The 17,448-nt window shown below is 36.1% G+C and overlaps 1 protein-coding gene across 1 annotated transcript in view; it reads right to left on the reverse strand.

The window, feature by feature from the left end:
- Positions 1-17,448, reverse strand: part of LOC150101849 (E3 ubiquitin-protein ligase RNF115-like) — a 106,949-nt gene that overhangs the window by 60,702 nt on the left and 28,799 nt on the right. Inside the window, exon 2 of the mRNA XM_090400628.1 lies at positions 3,681-3,751. Coding sequence (XP_090256754.1) covers positions 3,681-3,751 — 71 coding nt within the window. The remainder of the gene's footprint in view (positions 1-3,680; positions 3,752-17,448) is intronic.

The following is a 17,448-nucleotide window of genomic DNA, read 5'->3' on the forward strand; positions in this document are numbered from 1 at the left end:
AGAGAACTTTTGCATCAATGGCCAGGAGGTGGTTTTTTCCTGAAGGAAGTAATGTCTAATGTGTTCAATATGCAAATAGTAACCAGAGCATTGTGTGTGTGTTGCCTTAACTAGATTGATTGGAAGGATAGCTATGCTACTTCACTAGGGAATTATTACAAAACAAGGTGGTTTTCCATTCCCTTTCTGATCCAATAGTATTCATCTGTGGATAGGTGTTCACAGGGCTCTTTTTGCCTCTTGGTAGTGATGAAAAATTCGAGTTTCTGAGAGAATAAAACCTTCCACTTCTATATGAAATTAACCAACTCACCTTTGATTGAAAGGCCCTGATAAAGGGTCTTCACATCATAGATAGGATACTAGTCCAGTCGTTCCAACCAGCAGGCTCTGTGAAAACCAACTAAGCTACTGTACATCTATTATTATTATTATGTAACACCTCCAGGGGAGTCCAAAGACTAATCGAGGGAGGGCATCTACTCTACAACTCTCTGTCTCCGCCACTCACTCAATCCACCAACTACAACGAACCGTAAGCACACCAATGGCATCTACCACCCACCACCAACACTTTCACAGACAACACAAGCATCCATACCCATGGCAGGATTCGAACCTGCAGCCTTCAGGCTAGAGAACGGATACAGTAACACTCGGCCGGCAACATAAATTTTTATGACAACAAAATTTATATTGTCATAAACCAAAACTTTATAACAATATTTATAATTTTTATTAAAATTCCTTCTAATTCCAACAGGCTTCTTTTTTCTTTTTTTTTCCTCCGATGAAGAGAACATTAGTTCAGAAGTTAACTGTTGTTTACATACATGTTATATTCAGCATAGCAAACAAAAATACACTTCTGTTTGAATATGCTTGCAAACAATGTAATGTTTGTATTCATCTCCTAATTGAAATTTCAGTACTCCATATTGAAAGTGAATGAGTGCAGGCAATTGTAACACCAGTTTTGAACAGATTAACTTATCTAGAGTAGCTTATTCGAGGTAGCTAGATGTTAATGTGCAAATAAATTAATTCTAGTAGTAAGACTTATACGTTGGTTAGACATAACTGGTAATTAATTTACGGAATTAACAACGCATATGAAGTATTTAATTAAAGATAACTTTAATGAATCACTTCTATATTTCGGCAATGATCCCCAACTGTGTCAAATTGAAGCACCGTTTCACTTCCGAGAAAGCTCTACGCATTTATAACCGCACTAGCTTCGCCCTGTTAAGAGAACAAATTACCGCGACACGCGTTCTCCTTGCCGACGAAAACAAAACCTTACGGGCGCTAGAGGAAGAGCTTTCTAACACACTCGGCCTTGATCTATGGTCGATACTTCATGACATCTCATGCACATCGGCAAGAAAGGAATTCGAAAAAATACGTAGTCGGCACGTGAAAAAATACGAAAACCTGACAAAGACTTCTACTTCTGTACCTCAGCCACCACTTAACACAGTAGTCAACCTCTCGTCGACAGTTTTAAAGCCTGAAGCACTCACCGCACTTTCACGTGGTCACAATTTCGCCCTAGCTCCAAAAAGGATACCTGCTGAAGAAATCATGATCCAAATAGAGCGTGGAATTCGCAACCTGCCTAACCATATCGCCAACAACGTGAGACTGGATGTAGTCGGTGTTCTCACTAAAGCCAAACCGCCGAAATCCAACTTATCCAAAAACGAATATACAGCCCTACAAGAATTAAAAAACAACAAAAAAAATAGTAATCACCAAAGCAGATAAGGGAAGCGCCACTGTGGTACTCAATCAAAAAGACTACAAAGGTAAGCTAAATTCTTTAATACGAGACCGTACTACTTACCTCCCCATTGAATATAATCCGACCAACTCTCAGATTAGAACTATCCACAGACTCCTTAAGAAGGTCACTTCTTGGCCTGTGGAAGTCACCAACAAACTTAAACCTTATAACTCTAGACCCCCCCCGATTATATGGACTCCCAAAAATACATAAACAAAATGTGCCATTGCGTCCCATAGTGGATGGCATTGATTCCCCCACATATAAATTAGCCAAACATTTAGCCAAAACGCTCACACACTACACTGGCAACACACCATCACACATAAAAAACTCAGCCCACTTTAAAGCCAGTATAGAAAACCTCACACTCCAACACACTGACATAATGGTCAGTTTTGACGTCTCCTCCCTATTCACTAATGTCCCACTCAAAGAAACCCTTGAGCTCATCCAAGCCAAGTTTCCTCCCGATATCTCAGCCCTATTTCAGTTCACAATGAACTCAGGCTATTTCGTTTGGCAAGGAAAGTTCTACAAACAGATAGAGGGGACAGCCATGGGTTCACCACTTTCCCCGCCCTTGGCCAATTTCTTTATGGAGACATTTGAAGAGAAAGCCTTAAACTCCGCCCCACAAAAACCCACTATTTGGCTTCGTTATGTGGATGATGTGTTTGCTATTTGGCCACATGGCTCAGACACACTCCACTCCTTCCTAACACACTTAAACAACCAACATCCCAGAATCCAGTTCACCTTAGAAAAAGAGGAAAACAACACCCTCCCCTTCCTAGACACTTTAATCACCCGCCAGCTTGATGGATCTTTGGTTTTCTCTGTTTACAGAAAACCCACCCACACTGGCAGATACATTCACCAGCAATCCCACCCCCCACCTCACAACAATATGGGGTGATAAAAACACTATATAACAGGGCAAAATTAATCTGCTCAGATGACAAGGCCCTGACTATGGAACTAAACCACATCCTCAACACTTTCTTAGCAATGGCTATAACCCCAAAAAAATCCAAAAAATACTAAAACCTGTAAACCACAACCCCCCTCCCCCCCTCCACAATAAAGACTGCACCAAGTCTATCACTATCCCTTACATCCAGGGCACCTCTGAAAAAATAACTAATATCCTCAAAAAATATGACCTTACTTCCTGTTACAGACCATATAAAAAGTTGGCATCCCTTATCCGCTCTACCAAAGACCAACCACTTCCCCTAGACCTACCTGGTGTATACCAGGTCCCTTGCAGCTGCAAATTGTCCTACTTTGGCCAAACAGGCAGAACAACAAATATCAGGATTTCAGAACACCAAGACTACATCCGGTTTCACCAGTACAGCGCCGCTCTGGGTTGGCAGACCATGCCTTAGATACCCACCATAAAATTCGTTGGAAGAAAACAAAAATAATCCATCGCAGCAAGTTTAAATACGAAAGATTATTCAAAGAATCTTCAGCAGCTCTAAAAAACGTTCCTAACCTCAACAAATTTGGGTGCATGAAACTGCCCCAAATTTGGGAGACTTTCATTATGAGAACTTCAGCCCAACTGCCAAGACTACCAAATTAGCCTGCAAGAGGGCACCATTAGGACTTTAGGAACAAAATTAGTTTCTTACATTCTTCCTCATTTGCTTTGTTAGTTCCTTAGTGCACGTACCATATCTTTATGTTCCTGAAGATGGCAATGTGACATTGCCGAAATATAGAAGTGATTCATTAAAGTTATCTTTAATTAAATACTTCATATGCGTTGTTAATTCCGTAAATTAATTACCAATTAAATAAATTAATTGTATAATTACATTTTTAATGCATTAGTAGTAAACAACACAAGTCTGCCAAAATGACAAAAATTATGAATTACCTGACTGATTCTTCTGGACTACTCTCAAGCTCTTCTATAAATCCACTCTGGCATTGAGGACAAATCCATTCCTATCATTTAAATTAAATTTTAAAAAAAAATTAATCTGGCAATACACATTTAAAGAAGAATAATACATAGCTTTAATCACACAAAACATGAAATACACTAGCTTTAAAGCAGCAGTTTCAAACTATGGAGATATAGATAGTTTGCAAAGGTGTGCATAGACCACAATGATAAAGAAATGTAAAAATAAATTTAAAAATTCTTAGAATGTTGTTTATTTTTCAACAGTATATATTAGAACACAGAAAAATAAGTAATGTTTTGTTGTAGTGGATAGTGGGAGGGGTTTCTTAGGAGCATTTAGTATTTTGTTTATTTTATAGTATATTGTTTATTTTGGGGATTATAGCCATTGGCCAAGATCTCACAAACAATTCTCCCTCTTTTGTCAAAAATTCAGCCCACCTAAAAAGCATCTTACAACACCATACCCAAAAAAGCTCAGACTTAATAGTAAGCTTTGATATCACCTCACTATTCACAAATGTACCACTAATAGAAACCCTCAATCTACTGAAGTCACACTTCTCCCCTGATATATTTGAACTATTCAAATTCACAATACGTGCAGAATATTTCATATGGAAAGGAAAAATATACAAACAAATAGATGGGACAGCCATGGGCTCCCCCTTTTCCCCACCCAACCTTTACATAGAACACCTGAAAAAACTAGCAATCAATACAACCACTCTCAAACCAACACTTTGGCTATGCTATGTTGACGATATGTTTGCTATTTGGCCACATGGCCCAGAGGCATTGGAAACATTCTTAGTGCATTTAAATAGCCAACATCCAAAAATGCACTTTACAATGGAACTGAAGCTAATAACTGTCTGCCCTTCCTGGATACACTTATTACATGTCTTCCAGATGATTCCTTATCGTTTTCAGAAAACCCACACATACAGAGAGATATTTACACAAACAATCACACCATCTCCCTTCTCGACAATATGGATTTTAAAAAACGCTAACCCACAGAGCAAGAGCAATCTGTTCCAATGACAATGCTCTTGCTGCTGAACTGGCTCACTTACGCAACACCTTCTTGGCCAATGGCTATAATCCCCATAAGATATACAAAATACTAAATGCTCCTAAGAAACCCCTCCTACTATCCACCACAGAGAACTACAACAAAACAGTCACCATCCCATACATTAAAGGCACATCCAAAAAGATTTCAAGAATTCTTAATAAACATGAATTATGCACCACATTCAGACTGTGTGACAAATTAGCAACCCTTATCTGCTCACCCAAGGACAACATTCCCTCTTTATCACATTCAGGAGACTCTACGAAGTACCCTGCTCATGTAATCAAGCCTACTACGATCAAACAGGAAGAACTGTGAACATCTGCATCAGCAAACACAAAAGATACATCCGGCATTATCACTATGGCAAGTCGGGCCTAGTAGACCATGTTCTGCATACCCCTGCACACAGGATCAGCTGGAAGAACACAAAAGTACTGCACAGAAGCTATTACAAGTCGGAGAGATTGTTCTTAGAGGCAACAGAAGCCCTGAAACACACTCCAAATCTCAACAAATATGGCTGTATAAATTTGCCTAAAATCTGGGAGACAGTCATCTTAAGAAAAAAACTAGTACCGGGTTTTTTTTTCTGTGTTTAGGACTCGAGTCTTACGTGATAGCTGCGTTTTTTTTTTTTTTTTTTTCCAGATAGAGGGTCCCAAAATCAGGACTCTAGTCTTTGTGTTGCTGCTACAATTTTGTTTAACTAGTCCGTTGATTACACCATGTTGTTATAGTCTCGCATATTGTGACAAACTGTTTTGGTGCTCTGAAGATGCTGGTTATAACACCAGCGAAATATCAGCAATAAGTTAATAAATTAATTATTTACTTATTTTTCTGTGTTCTAATATATACCGCTAAAAAATAAACAACATGTACGACGAACACATAAGTCTGTCCACAAGTTTAAATTTTTAGAATGCTTTTATGAAATCATACTATCAACAAATCAAGTTTTTAAGCAAAGAGAAATTGCAGCTTACACAGATACATCAAATATATCTAAATCATCAAGGTTGATCATCTGCCTTAACCTATTTTTATGCTATTTTGATTATCAATGTTAACAAATAGCACATGAAATTCTGACAAGCTATCTGAGAGTATGCAGCATTAACAAGTATAGAAATTATCACAAAAAGATGGATTTCTGTACTATGACATTTTTAATATCACAGTAACTGAATCTAGATCAATTTTTGATTATCTTATTATATGGATCCCACTCACAAAAAATTTACAACTTTTATGAGTGGGACAGCACTAGTCTAGAAATCCTGCCTAGAGAACAAACATGGAACTTTATGGCATGTTAGCCTTCCAGTAAGTAAGGTAGTGGTGACAGCAGTTTCACACAAAGCAATGCAATGCATCTATACTTAAAGATATTCTCAAACATCAAAGGCAGCAGTGGGATTCAAACATGACATCAGTCGGAGAGAAGAATTACTATTGAACCAACAAACTAGGCTGCCACACAAACAGTTTTAGTGTTGTTTGTAACATAATATAATTTCATATCATTTCAAATCATTCTATCTAAATTTCATCCAGCTGTAGCAGAGTTATTACCAAAATTTCAAATAATTTTGCCAAATTTTCCCCACTTATAGGATCTGCTTGAAACCAATCAATCATATAATTCAGTATACAAAATCTCTCACAAAAATCTCAAAAAATTGCAAATAACAAAAAATCTACACAAAATACCCAACAAACATCAATATTCCATGCAGAAAACTTCCAGAACGACTTTACCAACATCCAAAGTCTCGATTTTAATATCAATGAAGTGCACACCACTTAGAGACATCCACACCTGATATGCTATTCATCAGTGAACCTTAACTGTCATCTGCTGCAATTACATCTCACTTCAGCTTTCCTCATTATATTGTGCATGTCCTTTAATAGAAAGAGCAGAACTCGGCATTTGTCAGGTCTGATATTCTGTGCCAAAGGTTAATAGACCTGGAATCCACTTTATAGGATCAGCTTTGGTTCAAGATTTCCTTACCTCACTTTGTTACATTTATTGGCTGCCTCTACTGTTCTCCTAAAGATGACTTTACAAACTTATATGACTGTCTCTGAAAGTTGATCATACAACATTCTTATTATCCTAATAATGAGCTAATCTTCCTTGGTGATTTCAAATCCACAATTCAGACTGGCCTCTCTTCTCCAACTTCACAGCCCAAGCTGGAAGAGAAGCCAAACTGTCTGCTGTCAATAATGACACAGTCTGCCAATCTGTGAAGTTTGATATGTTGCAAAGGTAACATATCAAACCTCAAATCTTTATCCAGCATCCCCATTTTTAGTGGTGAAACAAAATTAAATATTCACACTATATAAACCAAATGCATTTTATGTTTAACTTATACTAATGAATTATGTCACTATACCATTAAACAACACCTTTTTATGATTGCCTCCAATCATTTCCATATTAATTTGAATTGGAATGCAATACAAACCTTAAATATATTCAACTATACTAACATCAAAAATTATACCAGAATGGAAGTTAGCAAAATGCAAGCAACTGAATTTGTAAAATCACAGTACAGTTATTTATTGATAAATGAATAAGACAAGGGTACAGGTAGGTAAGTTTTGCATGTAAAATTTCAGTGATGTTCCTATTTTGTGTAAATTATTATGTAAAATGTGATTATAGAGTAGCTGTATTACTTGTATTTAAAAAAGAAAGAAATTACAGACAGTTAATGCTTTGGCTAGGACACTGCTCTGCTTTCAACCCATGTCTAACTTGTGCCACCAGTGTTATTACATTATGCTAACATGACTAATGCATTGCTCACATTATTACAGCACAAAAACTTAAAACTTTTTTTTTTTTTTGTAAAATGAAAGTGTAGTAGGCAAATCTTAAAATCATTGTATTCTTTTGCGAAAAAATTTTGACCTGAAATTAGACATGAAAGGTCATGAAAAAGAGAATCTAGATTATTAGAATAACAATCCAGAATATCATTAAATGAATAATAATATAATACTATAACAAGACAAAAAAAAAGTGAATGATTTCAATATTTTTTTAAAGTTTTAATACTTAAATGCAAATACAATTTTAATTAGTACATTTTCTTTAAAAACGAAATATCAGAAATATCAAATTTCCAAACAATATCCTTTATAAAAAAAATGCTCCTAATTATAAAGTTAATGGATGTAATTGTTTTCTAAATAGTTTTTTTTTTTTTTTTTTTTTTTTTTTTTAAATACAAGACTCTTTCTCAAAAACAAATCATAAAAACATCAAACAGATGCTGTACTTTTGTGAAACATCAATATAATTATTATGCAACACCACCACGAAGGGCCAAATAACAGCTAGTTTATTTCAGGGTTTCTCAAAGTGGGCTTCGAGGAGTCCTAAGTCTCCACAACTAAAATTCTAGTGCTCCACGAGGTTTTATGAACTACATGAGGAAATTTATGTTATTTTGTCTGAACTCCAACATGATTTAGCCTCTAAATTAAAAGATAAATGTTGAATGCAGAGATCGAGTTATTTCTCAGATATGTTCACTATATTTAAATGAAACAAAGGTTTCTATGCAAGGCATCAAGGTAAGATCAATGCGCTCCAATGCAAACTAAAGCTTTGTAATGAATGCATTCTTGAGAGAAAATATGAATTTGCTTTGAACATCTGTGTGAATTTCTTCTTGCCAACCAGCTAGAAGTTGGCCAATATTTTGTTTAGAATATAGAGAATTTTCTTTGGATTCAAGATCTATTTGTTGATTCCACAAATACATAATCCTTGTCTTGGAAAGAGAAGCAGCACCTAACAGAAATTTCAACTATGAATTGAAAGCCAAATTTAAAGAAAGTGAACTTTCAACATTTTGGATCGACTTATATGAGAAATACTCAGAAATTGCTGTTCAAACTTTGAAGTTTTTGATACGCTTTTCAACAACATATCTCTGAGAAAAGACATTCTCATGATATGCAGCTATTAAAACTAAATATAGAAACAGACTAAATGAAGAAAATGATATGATACTACAAGCATGTTCCTCATATCAGACTTTGAAAAAGTCTGCAGTTCAAAACAACTGCACAGTAGTCATTAAAATGAACTTAAATTTTTTAAATTTATGGAGCACTAAATTGTAAAATGGCGAGTTTTATCGAGTTCTTCCTTTTTTTCGAAGACTTAGTTGTGAGGGCTCTGCAAAAAAATTTTACGTGCTTTAGGGCAGTGCTTCCCAAACTTCTGGATGTCAGGGCCCCCTTTATAAAAATTAAAATATTTCCCACCCCCACCCCCCCGAAAAAAAATCGTAATTGAGACATATATTATTATAACATTTATTGTATTTATATTCAATACTAATTTATAATTTATATCCAAAAACATATGCAGTGAATATTGCAAAAATCAAATGCAAATATTACATTTTTAGCATCTTACATACACATTCGACATGGCACATTATCTCAGATTTTTATATAGATAAATATATTGTTATTGTACATTTGCATATTGTACACAAGCACATGAAACGTAAGATGATTAGTAATAAAGAAAGAATTAAAAACATAAAAGAAGTTTAATAACAATTTAATGTGATGGATGTGTTTCAATACTGCTACACAAATAGTCAATATCAGGTGAAATATTTGAAATGGCTATTCTTAGATTTCTTTCCAATTCTTCCATTGATAAGCAGGACCTATGTTTATTTTTAATTACACACACATAGGTTTGTTTGGATTATTATATGATGGTACAAACCCATATTTCAAATAAGAAGGATCGTATTTTCGAATTTTTTCATTCAACATTTTTTGCATCTTACCATTTGGTGCTGAAGACGACGCGGGCTGTTCTGGTAAAATATGAAATACTGTCCTTTTTTTTGAGTCTGTTTCTGCTTCTTCTGATTGTTTGCTGGATTTTTTTTTATTTTTTATTTTTTTATATCAGCCACTTATCCATCTCAGGGTTAAATTTTTAACGTAGAATAGATCAAATAATAGCACTACTTACCGATACTGGTACACCACAGACTAACAACATGAAATTAGTGAATATTACCTGAATAAGGGAATCCCCGGACCAGGAACATTTTTCTCTTTTGTGACTTTTCTTCCTTTACAGTAATTAAGCCTAACGCGAAACAGACAGCAAAGGCAGGTTATTAAAACGTGGATATGATTGGTGCGGTATTAACAAAAGATCACGCAACCGAAAGATAAAAGCATAGCTGACAATTGAGCTGAAATGCTAACTCTCTTCAACCGAATTCCATATGTGAAACTGCCATAACATTCACTATATATTTCTTGGTTTTAACACGTTTGGTTGAATTTTATTGCTGCCTTGCGAAATCGAACTTACACACATCTAATTAATAACAATAGATTTTAGTTAGATACTGTGTTTGCCCATGCAACGTATGGTTTTGTTTCAGTCTATATAGCAGTTTCTGTATGAGGGGACATGTGATTCAATAATTAGTGTGTTTTTATCCCAGTTGTCTCTAATTGCACTATTTGTTGAGAAATATATTACACAGACTGCTCATACCTTATTCACTGGCATAATAAAAGTAACTTGTTTTATTGCCTCTGCAGTATAATGGCTGTTAGGGAGGGCATGTTGTTTACCATTGCAAGTGAGTTACTATCTCCCCACATGAACTTGTTTAAGCTTTTTTTCATGTGTGAAGTATACGCGAAACTTTTATTGGTAACAGAAAACTAGCTCGGATGACAGTGATAATATAAAACGAGTTTTGATGTGTATATAAAGTCAATATCAACAGTCCCTGATTACGAGCACATGATGAAAGGGACGGGAAGATTTGGAGCTTCCCCAGAGAGCATTCAAAGTAAATACAATTAACCACTGCTTTGAAATGAAACATATGAATAAGCATACATTTACTAATATTCATTAAGTGCTGAAATACACAGGAAGCAAGGTTTGTGAACCAACACCAATGTGTGAATTTTTCCGTTAAAATATAAAAAAAAACAAAAAAAAAAATAATAAAAGTTAAATACGTTTCTTTTAAGATAAGAAAAATCTACTTAGTCTTAAAACATTTTAAATTTGTTTTCATTATTTCATGGCCCCCAAGGGGCCGCAGCACACAGTTTGGGAAGCGCTGCTTTAGGGCTCCACTTTAGCAAGAAGTTTGGGAAACCGTGGTTTATTGGATGACAAATATAGAAAGTATTTTTAACTTGGGTATGATGTTTTGTATTAAAGGCAAGGGGCCACTACCCAGACCAGTTTCGACCTTTATTGAGGTCTCATCAGTGGGAGCCAGGCTAGAAATACCAAGATTTAGTAATGCAGAGCTTGTAAGTATTTTACCAAAACAAGTTACCATAAGGTGTTATAACCTTATTAAATAAAAATCTCAGGAGCAGATATAGATGTAGAAAGTATTTTTCCTCCCACTGATGATAACCTTATGGTAACTTGTTTTGGTAAAATACTTACAAGCTCTGCATTACTAAATCTTGGTATTTCTAGCCTGGCTCCCACTGATGAGACCTCAATAAAGGTCGAAACCGGTCTGGGTAGTGGCCCCTTGCCTTTAATACAAAACATCATACATCCCCTTCTTGGAGATGTGTTTTGGCATTAAGGGTAAATATTAAGATTAGTGATCAGAGCTTGCTCCACCTTTACCACGAGTTGCCTTGGTCTTGCACTACCTGTGGGATCAGCTAGTCTTGCATAAATTGCAGGCGCAAACTTGACATTTTGTCTGTTTGCTTACTTGGAAAAAATGGAGTAAAACCAGGTTTAAAATTGCTTGGTATCTTTAACATAACTATACCCAAGTTAAAAATACTTTCTACATTTATATCTCCTCCTGAGATTTTTATTTAATAAGGTTATAACACCTTATGGTAACTTGTTTTGGTAAAATACTTACAAGCTCTGCATTATTAAATCTTGGTATTTCTAGCCTAGCTCCCACTGATGAGATCTCAATAAAGCAGCCCCCAGAGAAAGCTCCATGTTCCAGTCTTCTTTTGGATTCCAGTTGCCAGTTACCAGATCCCGAGAGAGAGCTCCTATTCCAGTATTGTTTGCCTAGCTCCCACTGATGAGACCTCAAGAGAAAGCTCCATGTTCCAATCTTCTTTTGGATTCCAGTTGCCAGTTACCAGATCCCGAGAGAGAGCTCCTATTCCAGTATTGTTTGGTAAGAACCCTTCTAGTTTTTCTTTTGTTGGTTTTTATTTTTTGCGGCCTCGTTCCAATCGGTGCAGGTCCGTTTTAGGGTATTTCCTTTCGGGGACTGAAATTTGCTATTCCGTTGGTAAGGTATTTGCTTTTAAACAATGTCGAAATTCTTGCCAAGAGTTCGTACTCTCGGGATCGAAATTGACCCAAACATCGACAAAGCGACGTTTGTGAGAGCTCTTCTCAAAGTAGTCAAAGCAGAAAGTATTTACGGGCTTACCCCTTACGGGGGGGGGGGGGGTAGATTCCAAATAGTAACAAACAACATAGAAACAAGAGAAACACTCCTTAAAGGTGTAGAATGTGAAGGGAAAAAATACCTACCCTTCCTAGTCGGGAGTATTTTAAAATCCGTAAAAATTGACAGGTTTCCACTCGAATATCTAGAGAAAGGGGAGGAAATCATTAAAACCATTTTCTCCAAATGGGGGACTGTCCGAAACGTAACAATCGGACAAGACGCGGATATCCCAGAGTGGAAATCAGGGGAAGTGAGCATTTCAATCGAGATGAAAACCGAGGTTCCCAACTTGATTTTTTTAGGCTCAGCAAGAGTAATAGTCAATTATCCAGGCGTAAGAAAACAATGTTTTCGGTGCACCGCTTTGGGTCACCTTAGCGCTCACTGCCCGAAAAACAACACATGCCGCAACTGCTTATCGACAGAACACACATTGAATCAATGTGAGTCACCGTGCCGTAAATGTGGGAACACATCCCATAAAATAGACATTTGTCCTAATAGGACCCTTGCAGAAAGAGCAGGAGGCGCCATAACACCTGCGGCAGTAGCCATTCCTAAGCTAACAACACAGGACTCTCGAGCTACCGGGCCAAACAGTAAACGAACCACAAACAACTGAACCAGAAGAGTTTCCAGCCCTCCAACCGCCAGCTACCGCAACGACTACATTAGGAAATCGGGCAATAACTGGGAGGAAAGCAGAAGGGAGAATTAGGAAGAAAAAGAAACAGATCACTAAGAAATCGGAAGGCAACAATGACAGCACAGAAACAGAGGAAATGGAAATCAACACCAGTACAACTAAACGACCCATCACGCCGGAAGAAGAAGGAGAAATGAAACGAAATAAACAGGACACTGAAAGCCAAATAGAAGCCTCAAGTTCAGATAAGAATGAGGAAGGAAATGAGATAATATCGCGAAACAACACAGAAAATGAGGAAGAAACCTCATCAGAAGAAGACAGAGAGCAAGGAAATAATCCAGAAACTAAGGAAGGAACAGACTTTGTTAAAAGCAATACTCCAAATGGCTCTGTCATTCTGAAGAACTTTAAGGGATCTCCTAAAACGGCAGAAAAACTATTTCAGATAATGACCACAAAAGGAGAGCCAACTTTCTTGTTCTTTAAAAGGAGCAATAGACTCATATGGGGAGAACTCTATGTAAAGGGATATAACCAATGTCGAACCCCAGCAACTGGACGGTCACCTGGACTTAACAGAGGAAGAAAAACAACACCTATGCGACACATTGAAGTCGCTGACACGAGTAGATCTGGAAAAGAGATACCCAGGGATGATGAAGGAATTTGAAAAAAGAACTTTACCAGTAGATACAAACACCGGTTCTTCTCACCCCATTACAAAACTGGTAAAAAGAAAAGAATCCCTATATGAATATTCGAAATATTCGAATGTAACAAAACGAATCCTATTATATCTTAGGAATAAACCCGAGATAAAAAACAAAGTCCACACAGCTGTACAGGAAAAGGGAGACATGGCTTTGCAATGTGAAGGTGAGCTAGAGAGTCTTAGAATATGGCTCAAGTTTGGGAAAGTCACTTACGACCGAGCGGAATGGAATGAATGCTTGAAGAGAATATGGCAACTTAATGATGAAGAGTCAGTACACGTACTCACAGTGATGGAAAACGTGGTAAAAGACTATGAGGAAGCGGTAAGAGATAGTAGGGAAATTTTGACTTAAAAAAAAAAAAAAAGCCCCTTCTAAGTTTCTTGGTTCTGTTTCTGTATGTTCACACTTAATCCACATAGGAGGGGGCAGACCTGAGAACCCGAGCGGCGAAGGCTTACAGCGAGGCGGTGCAGCTCCTGGCGGGCTGCATCACTCGGGCCAGGCTCTTCCCCCGTTCTTGCAGTACTTTTCTGTTAATTCACCAACTTTTGTTGTTCTGTTTATGCGTGTTCTAGCTCCTTTGTTGTTTCTGTTTATGTGTGTCCTAGTTCTTTTGATTTTCAATTTATGTGTGTCTTCCTGCATTTGTTTTTTCACTTCTTTCATCGGCCAGACATCTGAAGAGGTGGCTGGCCGGAGAACGCGGAGGAGAACGGATGGAGGGAGATAATGTCGGAGATCTGCTTGGTGCTGGCATTTAAGTCAGGCCAGGTGGATCGACTGAGGCCTCTTTTAACTACCTACTACTATCCACTCTATCTTTCTTCTCCTCTCTCACCATCAAGCTGACTCTCAGCACAACTTTTTTTTTAAATCTAAAGAGGCCAGTGATGAAAGGCATGAACTCCCATTCTACCTCAATAAAGGTCGAAACCGGTCTGGGTAGTGGCCCCTTGCCTTTAATACAAAACATCATACATCCCCTTCTTGGAGATGTGTTTTGGCATTAAGGGTAAATATTAAGATTTGTGATCAGAGCTTGCTCCACCTTTACCACGAGTTGCCTTGGTCTTGCACTACCTGTGGGATCAGCTAGTCCTGCATAAATTGCAGGTGCAAACTTGACATTTTGTCTGTTTGCTTACTTAGAAAAAATGGAGTAAAACCAGGTTTAAAATTGCTTGGTATCTTTAACATGGATGACAAATAATTTATCGGCAGGCTGTTTTCTTTAAAAAAAAAAAAAGTAACAAGTTTCAAAACAGTTTTCCTCAAAAAAACTCAGGTTTTACATACTGTAAAACAGCAAGAAGATTAAATACCTGCAACAACTGACTGCTATAATATACTATGAAGATAGGATTAACCAGAGCATTAAGTAGGTTTTAATCTATCAGAGAATTAATCAGGTTTCAAGCAAACCAAGTTACTTGGCCATGATAGGTTATGGCTTTTTTAAATTGAAATTCCTAGATTCAAATGTCTTTTTTTGTTCCAATAATAATAATAATAATAATAATAATGGGTTTTCACGTAAGAATATTTTTGAAATAACACAGTGATAATTGCATTTATCAATAAAGTATTATTTAAAAATATAAAACTATGTTAAAATTTTTATAAAAACTGTAATATGTAGTTATACTAATAACCACAAAACTCATGATTTCTATGAATCCCAAACTAACCCCTTCCCACCCTGAACCAGAATTTTACAGATATCCTTTGTGTTCAGCATGCACTTAGTGATGTCCCTGACCAGCTTCTTCAACTTGATCTAAAATCTACACCAGTGGTTCTTAACCTTTTCGAAGCCACGGAACACTTTTGATTATAAGAAAAATTTGGGCAACACCAAAAGCATTAGGGTCATAAAACTAACAATAAAAATGGAACTTATTTTAATGCGATATTTGAGCTTGCCGACTTTTGCAGATTTCAGCAGTATCAGGTCTAATATGTGATATAGCTACCCTCATCTCTTGTCAATATTAGCAAGTCTTTCATGCTTTTTAGTGTTTATATTGGTTAATATTGAGAAACCAAGCTCACACAAATATGATGTTGAAAACTAACAAAATTTTCAGTGCCTTTGTGGAGAGAGCTGGGTATTTGGCTTGGACAAAAATCGAAAATTCCTCAAGATTTATTTCAGAGAATTTCATTTTTAGAGTACAATCCATTGACAAGGTAACTAATTGTTCTTCTTGTAACGAAAATTCATAACTCGATGTGTTAACTGTACCAAATGGATTTCGTATCCAGTCATAATTGTGTGTATTTAAGGAAGAAAAGTAAGTTGAAATCTTTTCTTCCAATATTGTTAAATATTCTGTTATAACGGAAATAATTCCCTCGACATTTTTATTATAGAGTGAAGGAAACGTATCTACTGTATTTTTTTCTGATAAAAGGTTTCTCCAAAGAGATACATTTTTCTGAAAAGTTGACAATTGGTCAGTGGATATCAAAATATTTTCATTTTCCCCTTGGATATTTGTATTAATGCTATTTAAGTAATTAAAAATATCGGCTAAATATGCTATTTTAGCACATCGAATTCATTTTGAAGACATTTTACAAAAGTATCTGTACCTTCATTTTGAAAAAAGACTAATAATTCATTCTAAGTTCTAAAATTCGGAATAGCACTTTATCCCTGGATAACCATCTTAATTCAGCGTGAAAAAGCAAAGATTCGTATTTGGCTTCCATAGATATGCAAAGTTTTTTAAAAAGGCCTGCTTTTAAAGGTAATGACGATGTAATTTACCATATTTACAACTTGGTAAACCTTTCTTTGCAAAGGTTTCTTTGTACAGGTTTTAATATTGCGGGTAATGTTTTTGAAACTGGGGATTCTCTGTGCAAAAAACACTGTGTAGATATAATATTTAGGTTTATTTTCTTTGCAAGGGTAACAAATCCTTTAATAGAGCCTACCATTAATGGAGCACCATCGGTACGCATTCCTACACACAGCTCCCATGAAATTTTAAAATTTTCTAAATATGACGTAATAGTCAAAAATATTTTGTCCCGTTGTACGTTCGGTATCAACATGTATTTCACAGCATGCTGGTAAAATAAGAGACTCTGCTATAGTATGTGGTTTTAATTTTACAACAATTAATTCAGCTACCTTATATGATGTAAGTTGAGTTGTGCCTTATCGGTTTGGTTGATTTGTGAAAACAGATTGATTTGGCAGAAAATTGTAGGTAGGAAGTTAGTAATGATGTAAATTTTTCATGTAGTACTATCATATTCTGTACACCCCTTGAGGGTAAATGTCAAGAATTTGATTATGAACTTTTCAAAATATTTTACTTGCATGTCCAACAATCTCTTGTAATAATCTTTAGTTTATGAAGCAAGATTGGCGTGCTTTGTAGTCAAGTGAGTATGCGGAACACCGGTTAAGAACCATTGATCTGTACCTGACCATATTCTTGGATGCCTATCAAATATAAAATGAATCATGATGATAAATTAATATTCTGTGTCCTTCTTAATGATTACTTATCATTATTATTACAATCTGTAGTAAATATTTTCAATTATAATAGGTGAATTATCTGAGGCTCAAATATTAATGTGAATACTGTCCACAATTTCTTAGTCCAGAAATAAAACTTTTAAAATCACCAATACATATAAGAAGTAAGCCTTAGTAGCATATTCATTTTGTTATATCAGTCAGAAATTGTCTGGAGAGTAGGCTATAAAGAAATATAGCTAAAATCTATGCTGTCATTTCCTTGCATTTTGCTATTTACTAATGGCATTT

The sequence above is a fragment of the Typopeltis vanoorti genome, chromosome 11 (assembly GCF_054136105.1).
Source record: "Typopeltis vanoorti isolate ZY-2024b chromosome 11, IOZ_Tvanoo_1.0, whole genome shotgun sequence".
NCBI lineage: Eukaryota > Metazoa > Arthropoda > Arachnida > Uropygi > Thelyphonidae > Typopeltis > Typopeltis vanoorti.